Source organism: Prionailurus bengalensis, chromosome C2 (genome assembly GCF_016509475.1).
Source record: "Prionailurus bengalensis isolate Pbe53 chromosome C2, Fcat_Pben_1.1_paternal_pri, whole genome shotgun sequence".
Lineage (NCBI taxonomy): Eukaryota > Metazoa > Chordata > Mammalia > Carnivora > Felidae > Prionailurus > Prionailurus bengalensis.
The window spans coordinates 125,529,802-125,552,282 of NC_057350.1; the positions used below are offsets into that span (position 1 = coordinate 125,529,802).

Sequence of the window (22,481 nt, forward strand, 5' to 3'; positions counted from 1 at the left end):
AGCCTGGGTGGCTCAGTTAAGTGTCTGACTTCGGCCTGGGTCATGATCTCATGGTTTGTGGGTTCAAGCCCCACGTTGGGCTCTGTGCTGACAACTCAGAGCCTGGAGCCTGCTTCGGATTCTGTGTCTCCCTCTCTCTGTGCCCCTGCCCTCCTCATGCTTTGTCTCTCTCTGTCTCTCAAAAATAAATAAACGTTGAAAAAAATTTTTTTAAGTTTAATCAATGTCAGATCTTCTTAGGTCAGGAGCAAATGAAGAGAATCACAAACAAAATGTTGATCATTTACCTAACAGTATAAGATTTGAATCTTGCAAACCTACAAAATTAAAAGTCAAGCCTCACATTGGGCCTAATATTCATAGTGAATAGAACAGAGGGATAATGATCCTAAAGATTTAAAGAGCTCATAGAAATAAATATGGAGAGGGGCACCTGTCTGGCTCAGAAGAGAGTGTGACTTTTGATCTTGGGATCTTGAGTTTGAGCCCAATGTTGGGTGTAGAGATTACGTAAATAAATAAAACTTAAAAAAAAAAAAGAAATATGGAGAAAAAATGTGAAAAGGCTATTCATACAAGATATAAAATAAATATTAGTCATAATTATGTGAACACATCAATTCCAACATATAGGTACAAATACAACATACAATTCCAACATACAAGAACAGTTGGATACCACTGATTTCCTAGCCAAGATTTTGTTAAACGATAAAATAGCTTAAGATACGATTGAAGCAACAAAAACACGAGTATTCACATGTCTTTGTAAATTAATACTAACCTCTCTGTATCAAGTTTATTTATACCTCTAGTATTCCCAGAATTTACTTTAAAATTAGAAATTGGAAAGAGGGGCACATGTGTGGCTCAGTTGGTTAAGCATCTGACTCTTGATTTCCTGTCCTGCCTTCCCACATCTCAGAATTTACCTTTTCCTCTTTTACCTAATTCTTTATATTTTATTTTTCTAAATTGTGCACTCTTTCATACATGAAAGTATAGAAAATAATTTAAAATTTTTATGTGTTTTACTTTGGGATTTAATACATGTACATATTTAGCAATTAAATGACAGATGTTAGTATGTCTCCAACTGACTTTTTTTTTTCAATATATGAAATTTATTGTTAAATTGGTTTCCATACAACACCCAGTGCTCATCCCAAAAGGTGCCCTCCTCAATACCCATCACCCACCCTCCCCTCCCTCCCACCCCCCATCAACCCTCAGTTCTCAGTTTTTTTTCTTTTTCTTTTTCTTTTTTTTTTTTAAAACATTTATTTATTTTTTGAGACAGAGAGAGACAGAGCATGAACGGGGGAGGGTCAGAGAGAGGGAGACACAGAATCTGAAACAGGCTCCAGGCTCTGAGCTGTCAGCACAGAGCCCGACGTGGGGCTCGAACTCACGGACCGCGAGATCATGACCTGAGCCGAAGTCGGCCACTTAACCGACTGAGCCATCCAGGCGCCCCTGTTCTCAGTTTTTAAGAGTCTCTTGTGCTTTGGCTCTCTCCCACTCTAACCTCTTTTTTTTTTTTTTTTCTTCCCCTCCCCCATGGGTTTCTGTTAAGTTTCTCAGGATCCACATAACAGTGAAAACATATGGTATTTGTCTTTCTCTGTTGGCTTGTTTCACTTAGCATCACACTCTCCAGTTCCATCCACGTTGCTACAAAGGGCCATTTTTCATTCTTTCTCATTGCCACGTAGTACTCCATTGTGTATATAAACCACAATTTCTTTATCCATTCATCAGTTGATGGACATTTAGGCTGTTTCCATAATTTGGCTATTGTTGAGAGCGCTGCTATAAACATTGGGGTACAAGTGCCCCTATGCATCAGTACTCCTGAATCCCTTGGGTAAATTCCTAGCAGTGCTACTGCTGGGTCATAAGGTAGGTCTATTTTTAATTTTTTGTGGAACCTCCACACTGTTTTCCAGAGTGGCTGTACCAGTTTGCATTCCCACCAACAGTGCAAGAGGATTCCCGTTTCTCCACATCCTCGCCAGCATCTATAGTCTCCTGATTTGTTCATTTTGGTCACTCTGACTGGCGTGAGGTGATATCTGAATGTGGTTTTGATTTGTATTTCCCTGATAAGGAGCGACGTTGAGCATCTTTTCATGTGCCTGTTGGCCATCAGGATGTCTTCTTTAGAGAAGTGTCTATTCATGTTTTCTGCCCATTTCATCACTGGGTTATTTGTTTTTCGGGTGTGGAGTTTGTGAGATCATGGAGTGAGATCATTGGAGTTTGTGAGATCATGACCTGAGCCGAAGTCAGATGCTTAACTGACTGAGCCACCCAGGTGCCCCGAGACATATGTATTTTCAACTTTACCACCATTGTCCAAATGGTTGTACCAGTGTTGTTTCCACCCAGAAGTATCTCCTTGCCAGTTAACTTGTTGATTTTTTTGCAAATCTAATGGATATAACATGGTGTCTCCATAGAACTTTAATTTGCATTTCTTTTATTAATATTTTGGTTCAGTATTGTTTTCATTGTTGAAAAGTACTGTGTTTTCCGTTGCTATAAATTACCTAGGTTCCTTAGGGGTTTATACTTTTTAGTACATTATTAAAAAAAAATATTTTTCTCTGTGCAATTATTTACAAGGATATTCTTCTATAGTTTATTTTGCAAATTTTATTTGCAAAGTTAGTGTGCTTTCCCCTCTTCCCTCTCTGCAAAGATTTGGTTCTGGTGTTGATTTTGGAGTCTAGGTCTTTTTGATTACTGATTTTTCTTATTGATTATTGGACTTACCAGATTTTTTTCCCCTCTTGAGTCAGTCTAGAGGTTAAGAATTGTCTAGTTGATCAGTATTTTCCATTTACTGTCATACATTTTTTAGAATAGCCTTTTATTATTTATTTATTTATTTATTTATTTATTTAACATTTATTTTGAGAGAGAGAGAGAGAGAGTATACACACAAGCATGGGAGTAGTGGGGAGACAGAGAGAGAATCTCCAGCAAGCTCTGTGCTGTCAGTGCAGAGCCTGATGGGGAGCTTTATCCTATGAACTGTGCAATCATGACCTGAGCCGAAATCAAGAGTCAGACGTTTAACTGACTGAGCCACCAAGGTACCCCAAGACTGTTCTTTCTTCAGTAAGTTGTCTTGGCACTCTTGTCATGCATCAACTGACTATAAATGTGAGGGTTTTTACCTAAACTCTAAATTCTTTTTCATTGGTTTACATGTTTGTTTTTATGCACATTCTTGATTCCTGTGCTTTGTATTAAGTTTTGAAATTCAGAAGTGAGTCCTCCAACTTCTGTTCATTCTCTTTATTTATCTGGGAAATCTTAATTTCTCCTTTGTTTTTGAAGAATACTTTCACTGGAATTTGAATTCTCTGTTTTCAGTCTTTCACCACATTTTAACATGTCCTCCCACTGCTTTCATGCCTCCAAGATTTCTGATGAGAAATTATTTAATTTGGCAGGGGGTGAGGGGAATCCCTGTAAGGGATTGGTCACATCTCTCTTATTATTTTCAAGATACTGGCTTTTTATTTTTTCCTTAATGTTTATTTTTGAGAGAGAGAGAGAGAGCATGAACAGGGGAGGGGCAGAGAGAGAAGGAGACACAGAATCTGAAGCAGGCTCCAGGTTCTGAGCTGTCAGCACAGAGCCCGACATGGGGCTTGAACTCACAAACTGTGAAATCATGACCCTGAGCCGAAGTTGGACACTTAACCGACTGAGCCACCAAGGTGCCCCAGTGTTTTTGGGTTTTGTTTTAATGTTTATTTATTTTATTTTGACAGAGAGAGAACACACACATGTGAACTGTGGGAGGGCAGAGAGAGGGAGAAGGAGAGAGAAAATCCTAAGCAGGCTCCGTGCTGTCAGCACAGAGCCCGATGTGGGGCTTAATCTCACAAACCATGAGATCATGACCTGAGCCGAAATCACGAGTCGGACGCTTAAGCGAATGAGCCACTCAAGTACCCCTCAAGATTCTGTTATTTGAATCTTGACAGTTTGGTTATAATATATTTAGTCCTTCTTTGAGTTTATTTGACTTTGAATTCATTGAGCCTCTTGGATATGTAGATTATTGTTTTTCATTAAATTTCAGAAGTTTTTAGCTTTTTTCATATACCTTTTTGCCTTTTTTCTCTCTGTACAACCATTATGTACTTGCTGGTTGTGTTAATTTTTCATTATTTTCCTTTTGTTCCTCTGATTGGATACTTGATCTATCTTAAAGTTTGCGGATTTTTTCTCACTGCTGCTCAAATCTGCTATTGCGTCTGTCAGTGAATTTTATATTTCAGTTCTCCTTTTCAACTCCAGAATTTTTATTTGGGTAATTTAAATTTGTTTCTTTTTTAAAAAACTTAAAAAAATATTTATTTATTTTTGAGAGGCAGAGCGGGGGAGGGGCAGAGAGCAAGGAGACAGAGATTCTGAAGCAGGCTCCAGGCTCTGAGCTGTCGGCACAGAGCCCGACGCAGGGCTGGAACTGAGGAACCATGAGATCATGACCTGAGCTGAAGTTGGATGCTTAACTGACTAAGCCACCCAAGCACCCCTAAATAATTTGTTTCTTAATAATAGAGACTATATGATCATAATTCATCATTCTCAGGCTTTCGTTTCCTTTAGTTCTTTAGACATGATTTCTTTTAGTTCTTTGAATATACTTAAAATAAGTGTTTTTACATTTTTGTCTAGGGGCACCTGGTATTCTGACCTGTTACTTTTTACAAATCTGCTGTCAGTCTGAATGGTATTTTTTTACCCCAATGCAGAAAACAAATTTCTCTTAGCCTTTGGTTTCTGCAGTTTTACTATAGTTTGTTAGTGTATGGATTTCTTTTTATCTTTTCTCCCCTATTCTCAGTGTATCTCTACAATTAGCGAAAATACAGCTTGTTTTAGTTCCTATAAAACTCTCACAGTCTTCTGCAGCTTTAATAGAGGTGTGTTGGATTTTCCTGTTTTGTCCTGCATGTCTCTTGACCTGTCTTACCTATTTCCCACTTTTATGTGCCATTCTTTGTAGTTTCTTGTTTACTGTCTTTCCAGTTCACTAAATTTCTCTTCTGCATTGTCCAGTTTCATTTCCTTGTGTAGTTAATAATGTTTGGTTTTGAATTCATTGTTAGTGTCGACTGTGTTTTCTCTGAGGGGTCCTTTGCTCCCTAGGGTATGAAAGTACCCTCCCAAAATGAGTTTGTGCTTAATTTCTACTGTTCCCCAAGGTCTTTACACACAATCAGTCGGTTTTTATTTTAACTCTTAGCCTTCATGCTCTCATATTTCATAGATAGTTTATACTTGGATCTCTGAGAATGTAGGAAAGCTTGAGTTTGTGCATTTTCATGAAAGTTCCCCTCCTCCCCCCATCTAGTGCGCAAGGTAGATGGCAGACTTTCATGCCACATCTTCTGGTCAGTGAGCAGACATTTTCTAGTTCCCTTTTCATATACTTGACAGCGCTAGCGCTTTCAGATCCCCAGCTTTGTTTAGGACCGCAGGTCTAGATCCTGTCTCTTATGGGCCCAAGGCCATAGCTGTCTTCTCATGGACATTAAATTGTCAACCAAGTTAGTAGTTTGCTCAGCCAAACTAGTTTGAATAGTTTCTGGGACCCAGAGTTCTCCTTTTCTTTCTTTATTTACCATAACTATTTATAAAACCTTTTGACTTTATCTATAATTTTTATGTGTTTTAGAATCTACAGCAACTTAGTCTACAAGTTTGTTGGAAATAGTTATACTTGACATTGACTTTATTCTTATAAGTGTTTCCTGATTAAGTTTTGAAATTTGAATTGTTTTCTTCATAACTAAATATATTTTAGGGTTTTTAAACTTAAGACACTTGTGGGGCGCCTGCATGGCTCAGTTGGTTAGGCATCTGACTCTTGGTTTTGGCTCAGATCAGGATCTCACAGTTCCTGGGTTCGAGTCCCACATCAGGCTCTGTGCTGACAGCGTGGAGCCTGCTTGGGATTCTCTCTCTCTCTCTCTCTCTCTCTCTCTCTCTCTCTCTCTCTCTCCCCCTCCCTTCCTCCCTCCCTCCCTCCTCTCTTCTCTCTACCCTCCCCCACTCATGCTGTCTCTGTCTCTCTCCAAATAAATAAATACATTTTAAAAATTAAAAAAAAAAAAAATCCTTGCTAAACCAGGCATAGTATTAGGTTCTTCACCTATGTAATGTCATGTAAGTTAAAAATACTCTATGAGGTGGTATTATTCTTTTTTAGCAGATGAGGAAAATTAAGACTAAAGGGATTTTTTTAATTTAATTTAATTTAATTTTTTAATTTTTTTAAGAGAGGGCACAAGTGGGGGAGAGGGGCAGAGGGAGAGAGAGAATCTTAAGCAGGCTCCACCCTTAGGTCTCTATCCCACAACTGTGGGATCATGACCTGAGCGGAAATCAAGAGTCAGTCCCTTGAGTCAAGTCACTTGAGCCACCAGGTGCCCCAAGGCTCAAGGGATTTTAAACAATTTGTCAAATGTTACAAAAATATTAATTGAAGGAGCCAAGTTCATATCCAGGTCTATCAGACTGTACACTTGATGTTATTTCTTCATTTTACCAGTCTAAGCAAGAAAACAGTCATGGGAAGACATGTTTAGTAGTAACCCTTTGTTTATCACAGTGTTGTGGTGCCCCAAATAGTAATTTTCCATTGATTTGAGGTTTTATTTCTTTAAAGAAAGCAAGAGTTTTCTAGTCTTGGATCCTTGCAGGATAAACTTTTTAGTGCTGTTGAAGTAGAAAGAGCAATTTGCTGTTGGTGTTTTTCCTTTTATGGGACTTACAGATATGATTGGAATAAGGGAGTGAGATTATAATGTATCTAAAAAGGACCATTTGAGCACTATAAGTGACAGACTTTTGCTTTTATTTTTTTTAATTTTTTTTAATTTTTTTTAACATTTATTTATTTTTGAGTCAGAGAGACAGAGCATGAACGGGGGAGGGGCAGAGAGAGAGGGAGACACAGAATCGGAAGCAGGCTCTAGGCTCTGAGCCGTCAGCCCAGAGCCTGACGTGGGGCTCGAACTCACGGACCGCAAGATCGTGACCTGAGCTGAAGTCGGATGCTCAACCGACTGAGCCACCCAGGCGCCCCAGACTTTTGCTTTTAAATTAGGAGGAATTTATAATATAATGGTGTAAAAAAATAGAATTAGTTTTGCATAAGTATCAAGTTTTTTAGTCAACCACATACATGTAAGAAATACTGGATGGATAAGAGGAATGGGTGGTTGTGAATTCTGCCTGAGGAACATAAACCCAGAGGGTCTGGTCTACACTGTCCCCCAGCCCACCCCCTACTTTTTGTATATAAAGTTGTATTGGCACAGCCACAGCCCATTTGTTTACATACCGTCTTGTGGCTGCTTTTATACTGTAACTGCAGAATTGAGTAGTGACCTGATAGTCTGTAATATTTACTCTCCGGCTTAATCTCCAAAAGTTTGCTGACCCTTCCTATAAAGTAAACTGCCGCAGGGGTGCCTGGGTGGCTCAGTCAGTTAAGCGGCCGACTTCGGCTCAGGTCATGATCTCGCGGTCCGTGAGTTCGAGCCCTGCGTCGGGTTCTGTGCTGACAGCTCAGAGCCTGGAGCCTGTTTCAGATTCTGTGTCTCCCTCTCTCTGACCCTCCCCCGTTCATGCTCTGTCTCTCTCTGTCTCAAAAATAAATAAACGTAAAAAAAAAAATTTTTTTTTTTAAATAAAAAAAATAAATAAACTGCCGCAAAAATGATTTTATCATTTTATCAAATGATTTGATGCCAGGCCAGATCCAAGGACTCAGAGAAGGTCCTGCAGGAACAGCCAAGAGGGTCCCTGGTTTCACACAGGATAGAAATTATTTGGGAGCCAGCAGGAGGTGGAAGAATTTTTTGAAGATAAAGGGAGAGCAGATACAGATGAACCGTCTGGAACACTGGGAAAGGAAAGGAGCATGAGTATGGTTTTATCTGAGGTGTGGGAGTTTTTGTTGGGGACAGTCGTGTGGTGTACATGTCCTCTCAGGCGTCCAGGAACCAGGTAGAACAAGGGCAGAGGCCAGGTATCTATCAGAGTCACTTGTTTCTTGAAACCAGTGGTCTTGGCATTGAGATGCCTAGCGCCAGTGGTTTCGATATTACTAATTTTGCTGGAAGACTCCAAAGATACCATTCTTTGTCCCTTACGAGGAGGACACGCATTAAGGCATATGTAGGGCCGGGGTGCAGGTCCTAGTAAGAAGAGAAGCAGGAAAAAAAGCAAAGGGAACAAAAGAGCTTTTTCTTTCGTGAGTCCCTTTGGTTTCCCTGTCTCCCATTGCCTTAATTAAAAATTCCCAACCAAGTTCTTTTCTCTTTGCTGTTTTATTTTACCCATTCTATTCAACTGTAAAATACATATAGCATCAAATGAAATTCATTGTGTGACCTCAGGCCAAGGGAGGAAACCACATGTGGGAGTGCTAGAAATAAACCTAGTGTCTCTCTTATGGGAAGCAACAAGTATCTAACAAGAAAAAGGAACTTGTCTGTCCAGGGAGATCTCTGCTGACTTTTTGTACTCTGACCCCATGTTTTTAAAATATGTGGAACTTTAATTCTTTAGGGTTCATTTCCAAATGAATACCATTTTCTCACCAAACTTTTTTTACTCTTTCTATAAATATGCGTGCTTCACTGTTCCTATTGTTTGTTTTCTTTTGGCCAGCTGTTCAGGTTAAGCTGGGTCACATAGCACACACTCTTGTAAATTCAATCTCAAATCTTCAGGTACCTTCTATGCTGTATTACTTTGACCAGAATAGTTTAGTATTTGTAACAGTGCCATGTTAGCATGAATGAAAGTGCCTATTTCTCATTTTCATTTTTCTCTGATGTCCCAAAGATACTCTTGATATTTTTCATACTAAATTAGAACATCTGTAAACCTATCAGTATGTTAGAACACTCTGACCTCCTCAGTCACCAAATAATAGGTATTCAGCCTCTTCTGTCAAGTCTCCTAGGTTGTCTGTATGTAAATCTGTTTGGCCTTCGGTAGATTTCATAGTCTTCTACCACCCCCTGAATTTTGGACAGTTGTCTTCATTGTGACTTTACATCTGAGTTACATTAATGGGATTTACTTCCCTTTTAAGAGTGCTAATCAACACTTCTGTAATGACACTGGTAATAGCAGGCTTGGAAGGATTAGGGAAGAATATGGAAACGATGCAAACATTAGGTAAAGGAATTACACTTTCCTCTTTTGGAGGCAAGGGGCTAAGTCACCACTCAAATTGGGTCAATATGTCAGAGTCAAGGCCCAAGAAAACTTTCTACATACTCATTAAGAGTAGGGTTATGGGGCTGCCATCCCCTCAGCTGTAGAATTTATATTTTAATTATTGATTAGTGGAAAGATAACAAAGTGCTCCTTGGATCAGAGAGTCTGAGAAAGGAAGGGAAACATTACCAGTTGTTCTTATGGCCTTTATAAAGTTGAGTGCAAAACAGGCCTATGTAAGATGATCAGGGCTCTAAGAGTTTGTCCCCAGCCTGACTTCTGTCAAACTGTCTGTCTGACAAGGATGTTTTTTCCTTCCCATTGTGAGAGTTTCATCCTCAAGACACTGAATGCTTTTATCATTGCACGCTTTTGAAGAGGAAGTTGTTGGATTTTTGCCCAGTTTGGCTTCAAGTGAGGTGGGAGGAGAAGCAGGAAAGTGAGCCAAAGTGCAGTTAAACCAACAGTGTTTGCCTCACATGTGTTGTGTCATGATAAGAATAGGGGTGTTGGGAAAGCTTCCATGCTCCAAGCTACTTTGCTTATTGAAAGGTAACTTTTTAAAAGGAAACAAAAATAAAAACAAAAACAAAACAAAGCAAAAACAGATGAAAAGCAGTCTGTTGGTATATCACACTGCCAGCATGTAGTTTCGTGATTCTGTTCCCGACCTTACTTTGTTAGAACTAAGAAAGTGCTTAGAAGAGGCATAAAATAATTGAATTCTTGGTTGTATCAAAATTTAGGGGACTGTTTATTAAAATCGGCTCTTTTATCTGATTATTAGACACAGTAACACATTCATACATTCTCTGACACACACACACACACACACACACACACACACACACACACACACACACACACACCCCTCTTTCATAAAGTCCTTCAAAGCTTTCTGAGTGTCTTTAGCAGAATGACAGAAGTTCTTACATGGCCTATAGGGCCCTGCATAGTCTTTCCAACACTGATGGTTTCTGGTTCTCACCTTGCCTTTGCACTCCTCCTTGTATTTTCCTCTAGCTGTGCTGTCCTTCCTACTCATCAAGATGCTGCTTAACTCTCGACATGTTCTCATAGCAATTCTCATTCAGAGATCACATGCACATTGTGCATTTGTGCCTTGTCTGCTCAGTGAGAGCAAGGACTGCTTTTTTTTTTTTTTTTTTTTTTTTTGCTCCTTTTTGTGTCACCAGCAGCAAACAATGCTTGGCACTTAGCTGTACCCATATATTAATTGAGTCCATGAATTTCATCCATTGCATTTTCTCTAGTCACCTTTTATTTGAACTTCCCAAGGTATCACATTCCATTTTGGAGTCGTTGTAATGGTAATACAGTTTTTACAAAACTGGAGAAGATGTTTACAGCCAAAAGAAGAAAAGGATAATGTTAATATGTAAAGATGTCCTATGTATCACTAATGAAAATATTTAAAACCCTAATAAATAGGGAAAGAATGTAAATACTCAGTTCACAAAAGAAATTATTTTTAAATGACTAAAAGAGGTGCACCTGGGTGGTTCCGTTGGTTAAGTGTCTGACTCTTGATTTCTGCTCAGGTCATGATCTCACAGTTCACGAGATTGAGCCCTGCATAGGGCTCTGTGCTGACAATGCAGAGCCTGCTTGAGATTCTCTCTCTCCCTCTCTCTGTCTCTCCCCCACTCATGCACGTGCTCACTCTCTTAAATAAACAAACATTTTTTAAACAATGGCTAAAAGAGACCTGAGAAAATGTTTATTTTCATTAGGGATCATATAAATGAAATTCAAAGCAAAGTGCTACCTATCGATTTAGCAAAAATTATCTTAACAAGAACAGCTCAAGAGGGCTGTTACACGGTCAGTGATTCTAGAGACTGTGTTAAGTTATAAAGAGAGTTTTAGAGCCACACAGACTTGTTTTAGATCTTAGACTTAGTTAAATATGTGACCTTTTCCAAGTTACTTTTGTTTCTCATTTGTAAAATTGAGATCTTACCTTACAAGGATTTTTATTATTAAATTTGTCTATTCATTCAAAAATATTTAAGGGCGCCTGGGTGACTCATTCTGTTGAGCGTCTGATTTTGGCTCAGGTCATGATCTCACAGCTTGTGAGTTCAAGGCCCACAATGGGCCTTGTGCTGACAGCTCAGGGCCTGGAGCCTGCTTCAGGTTCTGTGTCTCCCTCTCTCTCTCTCTCTGCCCCTCCCCTGCTTCTCTCTCTCAAAAATAAACATTAAAAAAAATTTTTTTTTAATTTATTGAGTGTCTACTTTGTGCTAGGCACATTCTCAGGCACTGGGGATATAGCAGGGAACAAAACATCCCTGCCTGGTAGAACTTTCATCCTAGTGGTAGAGAGAGAGACTGTAAGCAAACACATAAATAAAATGTGCAAGATGTTTGGATTGTGTTGAAGGCTAAAGAGGAAATAAAGTGGGGAAGAGATAGTAAGTATTATGTCACAGACAGTGTCACAATTTCAGATAGGATGATCAGGAATTTCTCACTGAGACAGTAACATTTCAGCAAAGGTGTCAAAGAGGGTCATGTAGATGTCTTGGGTAAAGAAGTAAATCATGTAGAAGTCTTAGGGAAAGATGTGCTAGGCAGAGAAAATAACACATGTAAAGGAATGAGGGAATATTATGCCTGATCTGCTTGAGGAATAGCAAGGAAGCTGGTGTAGTAGGGATAAAGTGAGCAAGAGGGAGGATACTAGGAGAGGTGAAGTGGGACCAGATTGAAGGCTGGCTTTGTGAACTAGGCAAACATGTCGGCTTTCACCCTAAGGTGGGAAGCCTTTGCAGAAATTAACATGGAGTGACATAATATGCATACTTTTAAAATGGATTAGTGATGGGTATTGAAGAGGGCATCTTTTGGGATGAGCACTGGGTGTTGTATGGAAACCAATTTGACAATAAATTTCATATATTGAAAAATAGGTAAAATAAAATGGATTATATTGCTGTTGCATTTTTTTTTTAATGTTTATTCATTTTTGAGAGACAGAAAGTGAGAGAGTGCACGAGTTGGGGAGTGCCTGAGAGAGAGGGAGATGCAGAATTTGAAGCAGGCTCCATGCTCTGAGCTGTCAGCATAGAGCCTGATGCAGGGCTGGAACTCATAAACCACGAGATCATGACCTGAGCTGATGTCAGACTGATTCAGACTTAACCGACTGAGCCACCCAGGCACCCCTGTATTGCTGTTGCATTTAAAACAGACTATGATGTGGAAGCAGACTAATAAGGAAACTTGAATAATTGAGTAAGGGTTGATAGTGGCTTGGTCTATGGTAGAAGCAGAAGGAAGAGTGGAGGCAGAGAAGTACTTTACACATTTTCAAGACAGGTAAATGCTGGGCATGAGATGAAGAGTCAAAGTTGACCTTAAGGTTGTGGGTTTGAACAACTAGAAGGATGGAGTTGCCATTCATTAAGCAAGGTAATGTGTAAAGTGCCTAGCCCACTGCGTGGCCCCTGTTTGTTATGTGCTCCATAAAGGGTGATTCCTTTCACCAAAATTTAGAGTAAAAACGAAAGACTTTTTTTTTAAGGTTTAAAAAATTTATGTAAGTAATCTCTACACCCCACATGGAACTAGAACTCATGACCCTGAGATCAAGAGTTGCACTCTTAGGACTGAGTCAGCCAGGTGCCCCAAAAACCTTTTTCTGATATGCTTCTGTCCATCTACATAAAAAAGTAGAATATTTCACCAGAATAACTAGATAACAAATTATACATGTAGCTAGTACATTGGCGTTCTAGTAAATTACTCCATTTGTTGGCCAAGAGATTTACTCCCTAACAGAAAATAGAACTTGTATTTTTCCATATGACAATAATAGAAAAATGGCAAAGGTATCAATAGTAATAAAACTTTTAAAAACATCAAAGAAGAAACTTCCTCTATTAATGTTTCATTTTATGGATAACATACACATGTGACTATGCCCATTTTTTTCCCTTTCAGGATGCTGCCTTATGGCTGTTTAGCAACAGGAGACCGCTCTGGCCTCATCGAAGTTGTGAGCACCTCTGAAACAATTGCTGACATTCAGCTGAACAGTAGCAATGTGGCTGCAGCAGCGGCCTTCAACAAAGATGCCCTTCTGAACTGGCTTAAAGAATACAACTCTGGGTCAGTTTGTTTATCATTCTTCTGAACAAACAAACAGCCAAACAAATCACTATTCTTCCAAGTAGAATCAGCAGTGTCCTAGAGGAAATGGTAGTGTTATTTATTGCTTTATTTCAGGTTAGATCAGTGACAAATAGGCCTTCCTAAAGTCTTCCTAAAGATGGTTAGCATTAAATTCTACTTTATCTAGATCACATTTCAAAGCCTTGTAGTAGTTACAATCTAAGAATTTACCATTTTTAAAAATAATTTTTTTAAATGTGTCAACTTCTGTAATTACGTGAATGTATGTATGAACTTAGGTAAGTTTTCAGAGGATTTTTACAATAGAAGTAAATGAGTTTGTAGACTGTGATCTCTCCAAATTAAAAAATACAATGCTAGGAATTGTGTTATTAATGGTTACTGTGTTGGAAAAGTCCTGATCATAGGCAATTAAGGAATTTCACAGTGAGGGAAAACACTATAAATATTTTTGGCTAAAGACTTCAAAGGTGGACTTACATTTCATCATTGGCAAAATCCAAGGACTGGTATGTGAGAATTAGTTTTCAGATTTTGATCTTAAAACCTTGTCTCTAAAGGATCTGTATTACTGACTTCTAATTTGAGTCAGTGACTTGAACTGTTGAAAATTTAATAGTTAACTTTTCAATATGGAATTCTAGTGTTAGGTCAAACTGACCAAAAAAGGTTCAAATGCCCAGCATCATTGAGCAAAGCTGATGGTGACCTTGTATAATTACAGATATGAAGCTACTCCCAAGCCCAGAGAAACACAGTAGTTTGAATGGCTTAGGTCCATTATCTGGTTCCTGCTGATTCTTCTCTGCCCTGCTCCTGCAGTGATCACCCTCCCTCTCTCGGCTGATCCAGCATGTTTGGCTCATAGGGTTTTGGCAGCTCTGTGTTCCCTTTCTATTCACAATTAAAAAGGAAACAGAAGTGTGAATTGGGTCTCATCTCACACTTTTAGAGACTGAAAACCTTCTTTGCTTCTTTTTTTTTCTCTCTCTCTCTCTTGTATTCAGGGATGACCTAGACCGAGCCATTGAAGAGTTTACCTTGTCCTGTGCCGGCTACTGTGTAGCTTCTTATGTCCTTGGGATTGGTGATAGACATAGTGACAACATCATGGTCAAGAAAACCGGCCAGGTGAGCTGCTCCCCAGAGTCTGCCAGGGGCCTTGGTGATGCTGTTACATACAGCACAGTCTCTTGTGAAATTCAGGCAGGTTCTTTAGTGATTCTGGGAGTCATGTCTTTGTGCTTTCCTTTATTTCTCCATCCTTTATTTCACATACCATCTGCTTCATATATTCATTGGTGTATTTGCTCAAAGTTAGGTGATAAGCCTTTAATGTTTGAAAAGTCAATTGCAGTTATTCAGAATGACCCTATTCTTTCAATATAAGATCTGGGGAAGAATTAGTGATAAGGACATAGAACACTAAGCCCCTCCCCCCCCCCCAAAAAAAAACTTTGCCAAGGAAAAATATGGGCAAAAAAGAAAATGTAGTCATAGTATATACCATTGCCACATGCCTTAGCTTCGAAATGTATTTATATAGCCTGAAACTGTGATATAATATGCCTCATTGTATAGCATTGCATCAGCACAGAGTACTGAATCTTTACCTTCCATCATAAAAATAGTAATTCAAAATTAGGAAGTAAAAAATAAGAGTAAACAAACATACCATTTTTGAAAATGGAAGAAAATCACATGAAAGATTGGAGAGAAGTTACCTCCAAGTGGTAGCACTCAAGGTGTTGAGGAGTTGGTGGGGCAAGAATGTACTCTCTTTTTTGTTTTTGTATGTAAAAATATTGACTGAAATAGTTTAATGTGTGGAACTATTTGACTTTTTAAAATCAGACATGTTTATTATTTGGGTGTATTTTCCTTTTTAAAGATTTGTGTTTCCCACTGAGTAAATGTAGTTTAATATTAGGTCCAGGTTGTTATTAAGAATAAAAGATCTATGCATGTTAGAAACACTCTTCCCATGTGACCTCTTGCTTTTGAAAAGAGAGAAGGGCTCGTGAACATTTTATAATAATTGTTAAATCACTGTTGTATACCTGAAACTAATACAGTACTATTTATCAACTATATGTCAATGAAAAGAGAGAGAAAAGAGAGGGAAACTGTACATCAAGAAAAGTTGAGGATCAGTGTAGTATTGGGGGTCTAGGACTGCTGAGATCTTGCCTTTCTATTTGGAACCAGAGAAATTAAATCCCATTTGTTTCCCAGCTCTTCCACATTGACTTTGGACATATTCTTGGAAATTTCAAGTCTAAATTTGGCATTAAAAGGGAACGAGTGCCTTTTATTCTTACCTATGATTTCATTCATGTGATTCAACAAGGAAAAACAGGAAACACAGAAAAATTTGGCCGGTGAGTATTGCCCTCATGTCATGGATAAACATCTGACATTTTCTCATCTGACTAGCTAGACTAGCATTTCTTAGCTGAGATATATTTAGTTCAGGGAAACAGACTGCTACCTGGGAGGCTTTGGGGGAATTTGCCTGTCAGATCCATGTTCTGGTGTAGAGAGGGGAAATAGAATCTAGAAATTTGAAATAAGCTACTATGTTTTATTCTAAGAGTATACCACTTTTTACCTGTCTTAGAGAATTTTCTGAAACTGTTAAGACATTTCATAATAAGATGCTGAGAGAGGCAGCCATTTTGCTCTCATTCTAAGGGAGCCAGGGCTCAGGACTTTGTAATCTCTGGTCTAGTCCTCACTACTTGTATGTTTCTTCATGTCTTCGTTTCTTCACCTTAAAATAGGGACATAGGGCGCCTGGGTGGCTTAGTCAGTTAAGTGTCCAACTCTTGATTTTGGCTCAGGTCATGATCTCACAGTCATGAGATTGAGCCCCACGTTGGGCTCCATGCTGTCAGCGGATTCTCTCTCCCGCTCTGCACCTCTCTCTCTCTCTCTCTCTCTGTCTCTCACTCACAAAAATGTAAATAAATAAAATAGAGACAAAAATAAATTTTAGGGCTATTATGATAAAGTTATATGATATGACCAACTCATACTATATGCTTGCCAAATGATTGCTATTATTTCTATTTCTGCCTGAGTTTCTGCAGAATATATATCTGGGTTCATTTTTCTTTTTGGCAAAATTAGGGAGATAGCATCGGATGATTCTCTTGAATAATTGTCTTTAAAAGGAGAGGGGGGAAAGGCAAGATGATAGGGAGGTGTAGTGCAAAAGCATTGATACTGACTTGGGGAAAATCAAACTAGTCTCTGGAGTTAGACTATAAATCTGGAGTCTAGAAATATGTTCAGAAATCCTCACAGGTTATAATTACCATTTGTTTTGTAACAGCTTTTAGGTCTCAGAATTAAAAAGCACAGAGTAAATGTTATATAGCCTTTTATTAGAATTTCAATTTAGTTGGGTTTTTGAAAAGATATGTGTGATTTTAGACATTCTATGTAAATTTTATTCTTGGGCCAATTTTCAAAGAGTTTTAAAAATCAGAAATGAACCTTTAGTTCAGTAGAAAACTTCTAGCTGTTATGGAAAGTCTAGATATGTCTGTCTTGTTTTCCTTTGTGAAATTTGCTCTCTCTCCTCTAACATCATGTTCTTGTGATTTGTTGTATCAACTCAAGTTTCCGCCAGTGTTGTGAGGATGCATATCTGATTTTACGACGTCACGGGAATCTCTTCATCACTCTTTTTGCACTGATGTTGACTGCAGGGCTTCCTGAGCTCACATCAGTCAAGGATATACAGTATCTTAAGGTACAAAACCCTTTTCTTTGTATATTGGAGTTTGTAGGCATGAAGCTCAGCTGTACCTGCCTATTTCATTCACATGTTCAAAGGGAATGGAACAGAGCCATTTCCTGTGAAACTGTTCCTGCCCAGGAGTGGTAGTGACAAGAAGCTGAGTAATTCTCTTGTGAGAACGTGAAGCACACAGCTTCGTGATGGCTGGGGAGGCATGGCCGAGATTTCAACATTTGCATGTCACTATGGAGGATGTATACGATCAGATTTTTTTCCTTTCATTTTTAGGACTCTCTTGCCTTAGGAAAGAGTGAAGAAGAAGCGCTTAAGCAATTTAAGCAAAAATTTGATGAGGCACTCAGGGAAAGCTGGACTACTAAAGTGAACTGGATGGCCCACACAGTTCGGAAAGACTACAGATCTTAATGATCAGCCTTTGCTCCTAATGTATTTGTTGGTTTTGTTTAGTTTTCATTTTGCACTTGCACTAAATTGAACATGACCCTGCCGGAGATGTTTTAAAGGGAATGAAATCCTAGAACTCATTTAAATTAAGAACAAGGCATCCCACAGAACCTAATCTGCACAGTTCCTGATGACCACCCTCTGCTTCATTGAATGCTTCCAAGATTCATCATGAAAACTCTCAACATTATGGATAATCATTTCCTGCTGACTTTGCACGCCGAGGAATGCTACTAGAGATTGTTTTCTGTCGTCGTCGTCTTCTTCTTCTTCTTCTTCTTCTTCTTCTTCTTCTTCTTCTTCTTCTTCTTTTTTAAAGTATTTGGTACTTTTCCAGAAAGGTGTAAATACTTCTTTTTGTATTGTGACCAAGTGTTATCACTCAGCCAACTTATCCACTCCTGGGCACTGGTAGTTGTTCTTATTTTCCAAATGAAGCTTAAAAGAAAGGTATCTTTCTTCCCCTTTTAAATTGTGTAAACTACAAATTATAACATAATTTGAAATTATGTTTTTTTTTTTTTTTCAAAAGAAATCTCTAAATCTATGGAAACATTAATTCTTTTGTTGATATTTATCTACCAGGACAGCATCATTTCTAGCAGGCTTGCTGAAGACCTGCTGGTGAGGCAAATATAATATATATGTTGCATATATATTTATAAAATTTCTAGTGGGAGTTCTATATAAAAAGACATTTCTTTGGTTTTTTTTTTTCAGTCTGTGTTTTAAAGTTTTACAAAAAGAAGAGCTTTTTCCTAAGTTACTTTTTTTAGTTAACTATGTGATCCAGTTCTTCCAGTTGCTTCTGTAATGAGGCACATAGTACTTTCAGTTTTTACATGGTATCTATGAAAGAGTTCATTTCATAGAGCATAATACTTGAGCAAATGCATCCAAGACAGAAAGCAAATGAAAAGGAAACTATTTATGGAATCATCTCCACACCTAAAATTCAGTATTTTAGTAAAATGCCAGCTGTTCTTACTGTATTTATTAAAACTTGTAATAATGTGATTTTTTCAAGGATATTAGCTCAAATTGAAATGGTTTCATGCCACATGGAATTCTTTAATTTATTTGTTGAGGTACCATATCTTTAGGGTGCTAGATGGCAAATAATGTTAATATGTGCAATAAGAACTACTGGTTTGAATGTGTAAATGGATGCTCTTTCTGAGTACTGGCAATATCCATCAAAACTACTGCTTTTTCTCCAAAGACTTTTGGGAGCTCTCAATCCTCAGTGACATGAGAAAGAGAACTGATTATTTGCCCTGTGACTGAGTTTTCTATAGGAATTTTATTAAAGATTGTTTAATTTTGTTGTCCTCCTTCATGTTCTCAGTCAAATAAATGGGTGAGCTGGTTTCAGCTGCTCTTGGGATTTGTGGGCTGCTTCTTTATGGACAGCACAGGCCTTTAGATCTTGGCACTGGGACTCTAAGAAATGGCCAAGTTAAGGGACAAATCAATCTGAGGAATAGGCTGAGGCTCATGGTCTCTTCTCTGACTTCTACCTCTGCTTCCCAGCCCCAACAGGCAGTGTGGGAAGCCTCTTGGACCGTAGTTGGTGCCTGAGGCTCATCAAGTTTCCATACCTTTGTGAGGTACCCTGAGGTTGGGGAGAATGCCTGTTCAGTTACTCAGTACCCAAGCCAAGGCCAGACTGTGGCCACTTCGTAGCTCTCTTCCGTGGGGCAGATGTTCAGGGGAAGTCATAGTTTCTTAGAAATAAGTCAGCCGAGGATGGAGATTGACCTCTAAACTGACCATTCAGGGCTGGTCCAAACTCAGTGAGAGTTCCAGGAATAAGACTGTGAAGGATAGATTTGTTCAAGGCTCTTTGTCCGGTAGCAGTCTACTAATACATGCACTAGGTCGCAGGTCAGGAGTTTGGAGACTGGTGAATGTTGCCAGCTGGAAGTGGGCCCCACTGCTTCCAGAGGGGTCTCCTCACCCTACACGGAACCTTGGTTTAAAAAATACATATATTCACAATGAATGTGAATGTCAAGAGTAAGAAAGAGAAATAAACAGTCCTGGGTGTGAGCCCAGGATGACTCTGTACTCCCCCTCCACCATCTCTGCCATAAGCCCCTCAAAGATAGCCAGGACACTATGACACAGTAGCCCTCTGTAGCTGCCAACCACTCGTAACAGGTGCTCCCCACATACTTCCTGAATTGCATATTTCTGATTCTCAGGGGCTCTGTCAGAGCCAGAGAGGGGAGGTGGAAGGCAGAGGATAGCTAACCAAGAAGTCTGGGCTGCAGGGTCAGCTTGTTGCATGGGGTCTCGTTACCCATTACCTTGCTTGTTTAGTGCTCTGGTCAACAATAAATCTTAGCCCAAAACTTTTGGCTCCTTGTCTTTTGGTCCTTCCCCAAGTTTATCCAAGACATTGCTTTACCCTATACATTTCCATACTTGAGGGCAGCATCTGTGTCTGCCTGGGTCTGGGAAGACAAAGGATGGCTTTGTTGAACAGGTAATTTCGGAGTATTAACCTAGTATATCTATAGGCAGACTCTGGGCTGTAGAGACCAATACTTGCAATCCAGCTCTGCCTCTGTGACCCTTGAGTAAGGTATTTTATTTCTCAGGGTTTGAGCTTCCTAGTGTGTAAAATGGGACTGATAATAACTGCCCTACTCACTCCTGTATGGTGGCGAGAGGCTAGGTTAAGACGGTGAATGGGAACGTATGCTGAGTCCCAATTTAGAGGCAAACTCATTTCTTTCCCTGCTTCTACTACTTGAAGGCCACTAAAGGGAGGAATCTCAGAGAAGGAAAGCCCCTTCCAGAGCTCTATCCCTGTCTCCTGACTGAGGAAGTCCTTCAGTGTATTCTCAGTTCTGCCTTGTCCAGCCCATGGCCCTGACTCTCAGCACCAGACCTGCCAGGCAGCCTGTAATGCAGAGGTCACTTGTCTGTAGAAGGAGAAGGACTGTGGGAAGGAGAGCAGGGAGGTACCTGCCATGTGACCCTGACTGTGGGGGGTGGGCAGCTTTTAAAAAGAAGGAGGCAAGGGCTGAGGTCTCTTGGATCAGAGGGCGTCTGAGCTGAGTCTTCAAGGACAGACAGAAGCTAGGTGAAGGGGCGATAGGTGAGACTAAGCAGGAAGGTACAGCATGTTGTAAAGTCCTGGGTGGGCGGAAAAACAGGATGCACTAACAGGCTCAGTAGTTGTTTTTTTGCCCCTGCTTCTTCTCCTTCCTCCGCTCCAGAATGCTGCACTTGTCCAGCTCCAGCTGGGATCTAAACAACAGTCATGTCATCCTGGAGCCTCTTCCTCTTTCAGTATCTGTGGCAGTTTTATCCCCTTGTCTGATGATTGGAAAAGTATCCGATATCACCGTCTGGTTTATTCCTGCTCTAAAATGTGTAACTAATGGATTTTTGGAACTCACTTTTAACCCACTTTTAATAAAGCCCAGGTTTACCACTCAGAAAAGTCTGCCCTTTGAAACTCCCTACTTTTCTGTATCTATTTTTAGTGTGAGAAATGGCACATAAAGTATGTAAAGCAATAAGGCATATAAATAGCATTAGCATATTCTAGAGCAGACACCCAGATAGCCATCAGATAGGTCAAGAAGGAACACTACCAACACTTCAGAATCCCTACCAGTCCCCCTTCTTGGTCAGGACCCCCTCCTCTCTGCCAAGGTAATCACTGTCTCTTCTTTGAGGGCAATCATCTTATTTCCTTACTTTACAGTTATGCAGCCTACTTAGTGGGTTGGGCTTCTTTTGCTCAACATTATGTTTTGAAGATTCAGCCAAGTGGTTGCATACTTCATTATCACTGTACAACATTCCATCTTCGAGGTATCCTATAATTTATAAATCTTTTCTACTGTTGGGACACATACAGGTGGTTTCTAGTTTGAGGCTATTACAATTAAATAATGCTGCTATGATAATTACAGTTTATCTGCTGATTCATGGATGTATATATTTCAATGTATATACTTAAGATTAAAATTAATTGGTCATAGGATTATGCCTATCTTTATTTTGACTAAGTAATGCTAAATAAGTGGTGTGCCAACTTTATTCTTCCTCCAGTACTTAATTCTTATTGTTCCATATTCTCACCAGTACCCAGTTAGCCAATATTTTTAAATTTTTAGCCATTCTAATGTGTGAGGTGAAGTAATTTGCATTCCTTGATTGGTAATGAGATTAAATTGCTTTTTCATATTTTTGTTCATTGGGTTTTCTCCTTTGTGAAGTACCTGCTTAATTCCTTTGTCCATTTATTAATTTTAGATACCTACCATTTGAGTTCTTGTTTGTTTTAATGAGTTTTTTTTTTTAATTTTGCTTTTTGTTTTTTGTTATGTGAAATTCTGTGTGTGTTTCATATGCAAGCCTCTTGTCGGTCACATGTTGAAAATTTCTTTGCCACTCAGCATGTGACTTTCTCATTCTCAATGTTTCTTCTCATAGCTATGATCTTAATTTTAATGTAAAATTTATTTCCCCTTATGATTGATATCCCTTGTACAGGTTTTTCCCTCCTGTAAGGCCATGAAGATATTCTCCTGGATTATCCTCTAAAAACTTTTTTAAAACCTATTCCATTCAGGTCTATAATGTATCTGAGATTGCTTTTTGTATATAGCGTGAAGTGTTTTTCTTATATGGGCACCAAGTTGCCCTAGTTTCTTTTATTGGGATCCTTTCCCCACTGTTCTATAGATCCACTTTTGTCATAACCCCAGTGTCCATATATGCAGGAGATATTACTGGACTCTAGAAGATACCCAGTAGATTTCATCTCCCTCTTTTTATTTTTTTAAACTTATTTATCATATTCATACATAGCATG

The 22,481-nt window shown here is 39.1% G+C and overlaps 1 protein-coding gene across 1 annotated transcript in view; it reads left to right on the plus strand.

The window, feature by feature from the left end:
- The window catches only part of PIK3CB (phosphatidylinositol-4,5-bisphosphate 3-kinase catalytic subunit beta), a 189,748-nt gene extending 167,898 nt beyond the window's left edge, over window positions 1-21,850 (plus strand). Inside the window, 5 exon segments of the mRNA XM_043595281.1 lie at window positions 13,237-13,404; window positions 14,436-14,559; window positions 15,664-15,809; window positions 17,056-17,188; window positions 17,465-21,850. Of these exon segments, the coding sequence (XP_043451216.1) occupies window positions 13,237-13,404; window positions 14,436-14,559; window positions 15,664-15,809; window positions 17,056-17,188; window positions 17,465-17,602 (709 nt within the window). The 3' untranslated portion in view covers window positions 17,603-21,850.
- The last annotated feature ends 631 nt before the right edge of the window (window positions 21,851-22,481 follow it).